At 40.6% G+C, this 4,492-nt stretch overlaps 1 protein-coding gene across 1 annotated transcript in view; it reads right to left on the reverse strand.

Moving 5' to 3' along the window:
* RUFY3 (RUN and FYVE domain containing 3) overlaps positions 1-4,492 on the reverse strand; it is a 118,831-nt gene that overhangs the window by 30,814 nt on the left and 83,525 nt on the right. The window contains 1 exon segment of the mRNA XM_019516771.1: positions 636-755. Coding sequence (XP_019372316.1) covers positions 636-755 — 120 coding nt within the window.

Genomic DNA, 4,492 nt, shown 5'->3' on the forward strand with positions numbered 1-4,492 from the left:
CAAAAGTATGTTATTAAAAGGACACTCCCCTCCCCCCCCCCAAAATCCTAGACTTTGGTCAAGTACACAGTATAATCAAAAAGAAGTGACTGCAGCTCAAGCAGATATCACCAAAGCTGGCTCAGATACTGCTAGCAGCGTAGCTACAGCAACACAGTGCCCAGCTCAGGTCATAAAGCATGCCTTTTAAACTTGGCAGATGGTTTAAAGCTCGCTCAGGTATGCCTACACAAGCTATGGTCACACCTTTGACTGCAACACAGACATACTCCTAAAGAGGTTAAGTGCTTGAAGAACAATTTTATATTTAAATTTCTGCCCATTTTGTTCTGTGGATCGCTTAAAACAAGATTTTTTTTATTTTTATTTCTCTTGATCATCCTCAAGGATTTCCTGTTTTGTGTTTTTATTTTAAAAATATATTTAAAGACCAACTGCAATTCAGATGTCCAGATCTGAAAATCTGAAAACTTAATGTAAAGTGAATGTTTTGATACAAACACCCCCTCCCATCTAGGATATATCTGCCTGTCTCTTCCCCCAGTCCCTCCCCATTTCGGGAGGGTTCTCTCAAATATCTCCTACCAGGCTCAGAAAGCAAACTCAAGTAATATATCAGAAAGCTGTTTCTTCACCGTTGCTTGATGAGGTTTTCCACTTCTATCTGAAGACTGTTGATCTTGTCCCCAAATTCCTGCTTGAACAACCGGTTGTCCTCCTCAGCAGAATGGCGTTCCTTCTCTGCTTGTTGCAATCTGGATTTGAGCCACATGAACTTGTGATAAAAAACAAAAGCCATGGTGGGGAGGAAGACCGAATTTAAACAACAAAGAAACTAAACCCAATGAAGAGGAAAACACAAATTATGTTTTAAGAAGTGGTGGGAAGGAAAGTCTTCTAAAGGAAAAACAAAATGTTGGTGAACCAGGCAGAAGAAACTCTGATTTTCAATTTTTTTTTATTCTATTACTACAGATTACAGCCATTAGATGATAAACAGAACATCACTTTTATCCAGATTCAAAGCAAACCTCAAGTACACAGAATTTTAAGTCAAATTTGATTTTAATGTACATTACAGTTCAACTTTACACATGTAACTGGAACTTGTGACATAGATTATCTACCATATTTAGAATTAGTGCATTTTCCTGGTCTCTTCCACAACTATCACATCAGATTAAGCACACCGGCATTTACACCAAAGCAATTTACGCTCTGTATCAAAAGTAAGAAATTGCTACATCTGAAGTCTTCCATTTTACTTAAGCATTGCTGTGATAGGAAACAATCTAATTTCCCACATGAAGAATCTTGGGGAGTTGTAATAATCCTAACTAGCCACTTGGATACCTTGATGAAAATCTTTATTCTGTAGAAATTAAAACGAGTTCAGAATAAATGGTCACTCAAGAATAATTTCAAGTTTTCAAACATGTGAGTTGGTGACTATACTCAGATGCTTAGGTGCGGCTCTACCAGGAAGGATGGTCTTATAAAGGTCTGCCTCCACGCAGGAGTCAATTACACAGGCCAAGCACTGGAGCACCCCTGTGCAGGAAGGCAAAAATTGAGCCCCATAAATTTTTAAGTGTACCCAGTGGAAATCATTAATCAATAGGTCGTCCAGCTGCATTAGTCACATTTCTCCCACAGTCCATCAAGGAGTCCTATTCTACATGACAGAGTGGGAAAATTACATGACAGGGAGTTTTTGCAATCACCTCACTAGAGCGCAAAACTATTAGAACACAGGGAAAACAGAATCAAACTCGATTTCTTGAAGCAAAGTATTTATAGAATTATTTACAACGCCAGTATTGTGATCTCTTGTGACCACAGCGACGAGGATGCTAACATACAATATTCCAATCTACAGTTTTAAAAAGTTTGCAGTAAAACATTAACTTTATAATTATTTTTCCTATTTAGTACTGTTTCCAAGCTTTAGTTGGTTTTACATTAGGAAATTCCACATTTGTACCAAGCAACAGAAACTTAGAAGCAAATTTAACAAGTGTAATAGTGAAAGGCAATTATTTCCTTTTAACTGTATACTAGCTACTCTGAGACAAGGAGTGGCCAGTAAAGTACAACTAGTTCCATGCCTTCCCCTGCTCAGTTTTATTTATTTCTTTTTTTACACTAAGGTAATAAAGAGCAAAAAAGTTTCGTAAAATGTGTAATTCTTTTTTCTAGAGGAGGAAAGGCATAACAAAATACCTCACCCCCACTTCCTTCAGTTCAGAAGAACTGCAACATATTTCTAGAGGGAATTATGGCAGAGGTAGAAGGCAATGCAAAGATAAAGAGGTTTTTCACTGAAGGTACCACTCTATAATATTAGTCTAAGACACCTATTTACTAATTTTGTATACATGAAGTTTAAAGGAATGTGAAGATGATCCCTGCCCCCAAGTCACTAAGGCAAAATTGTTGCAAGCAGTCTTGGTTTGAGAGGACTGGATCTTTCATGGTGATGATATACTAAGATGTGGTGTTAATTTCCCCATATGTAGCTCATTTGTCCTGGTTTTGGGGTTAAACTAAAGGCAAAAAAAAATGAGAAAGTAATGGCTTGGGATACACACAGCTACCAACAACTTCCAGGGACACATTTTCTTTGTCTACATCACAAAAGGGTGAGAGAGAAAGCTAGCCTGACTTTTCCAGAACTGGTCAACTAGGTATCTCAACCAGAACAACCCATCTACTATCCGTCAAAATGCTGAAGCCTTGTGCTCCATACATCAATGGTATGTACAGAGCCACAGGTTTATCATTCCTTATGGTTTTTTCTGGTCCATTTATTGGCCAACAATAGCAAATTTGGGATTTTATACTACATTATAACTCTAAAGAAAAACCCAAAGGTTTTAACAAATTCAGCAGATTCCAAATCAATCTTAGGTGACAAATAACATTTAAACAGTTGCTTTTAACGATGCTCAAGTTTTTCCCCTCATAACTGAGTTTTGAGATCAGAGCTGTGAGGTGAACAGATGTAAAAATGCCTAATGGTGTTTTTGGATCAATTTGTTTGCTGCAATGTTTAAGGTTTTTGCCTGTTTCACCAAATCCTTTTCACTACATAAAAGAAGTTAGAATGATGATGTGGAGAAAAATGAAGAGGGATAGAAAAAAAAGAGACAGCAAGAGAAAAGATCATATCAATTAACAGAACAGGTATCATAATACAGTTCTATAAAGCACAAAAAGGATACATTTGTGAGGGTGCTCATCACAAGATTATACAAGTACAACTTGTTGTGTTAATTTAATTTAGCTTGCATTCATTTTCCATCAAGACCCTTTATATAGGAAAACAACTTTAAAAAAAAAAAATCTCAATGCCCCCTCCCCCTATTCTTCCTCCACTTTTCTTTCCTAAGGAACAGCTTTCCCTTTCAGAAACAGAGATCTCAGGATGGTAAATAGCTATGGAGGGTCCTAAGTGGTGGAGGTATTCTGGAACAGGTCCTCTGCGAAGTAAATCAATGCAGTTCTGTTCAAAGTAAGTACAGTATTTACTTGAACCCAAGCCAAGATAGCAAGAGCTCCTCATCTTGGATTTGAGTATAAAGCAGGGGGAAGGGCTGGGCAGGTAGCAGCCCCCTGCCCCCCCTCACTGCTGTCTCTGGAATCTAATTAATGGGGAGTCATCTTAATTTTGAAGTTGCCTTGGACTCAGGTAAATAGGATATATACCAACTAAGCTTCTCACCTTCTCAACAGACAACTAAAAGAGACCCAGCTCAAAAAAGGCAGAGTTGTTTTACTGAAGAGCCCCTTCTGATCATGTGAAGGTCAGTAACACGTTTCATAGTTTGTAGGGTCAGAAGGGACCTGAGCAGTTCATCAAGTCCGACCCCCTGCCATGGCAGGAAAGAGTACTGAGGTCAAATGACCCCAGCAAGGTGCTCATCCAGCCTCCTCTTAAAGACCCCCAGAGTAGGAGCCAGCACCACTTCTCTTGGAAGTTGGTTCCAGATCCTAGCCGCCCTGACAGTGAAGTAGCGCCTCCTGATGTCTAATCTGAATCTACCTTCTGCCAGCTTGTGACCATTATTTCTAGATACTCCTGGCAGTGCTCGGGGGAACAGGGACTCTCCCAATGCCTGCTGGTGCCCCCTGACTAGTTTGTAACAGGCCACCAGATCCCCACCTCAGCCTTCTCTTTTGGAGGCTGAACAGATTCAGGTCCCGTAGCCTCTCCTCATAGGGCCTGCCCTGCTGCCCCCTGATCATGCGAGTGGCCCTCCTCTGGACCCTCTCCAGGTTGTCCACATCCCTCTTGAAGTGCGGCGCCCAGAACTGGGCGCAGTACTCCAGCTGTGGCCTGACCAGTGCCACAGAGGGGGAGGATCACCTCCCTGGACCTGCTTGAGATGCATCTGTGGATGCATGACAAGGTGCGGTTGACCTTGACTGCATCCCCACACTGCCAGGCCATGTTCATCTTGGCATCAATGATGATTCCAAGATCCTTTTC

This window comes from Gavialis gangeticus, unplaced genomic scaffold (assembly GCF_001723915.1).
Source record: "Gavialis gangeticus isolate Ggan-Ray unplaced genomic scaffold, GavGan_comp1, whole genome shotgun sequence".
Classification (NCBI taxonomy): Eukaryota; Metazoa; Chordata; order Crocodylia; family Gavialidae; genus Gavialis; species Gavialis gangeticus.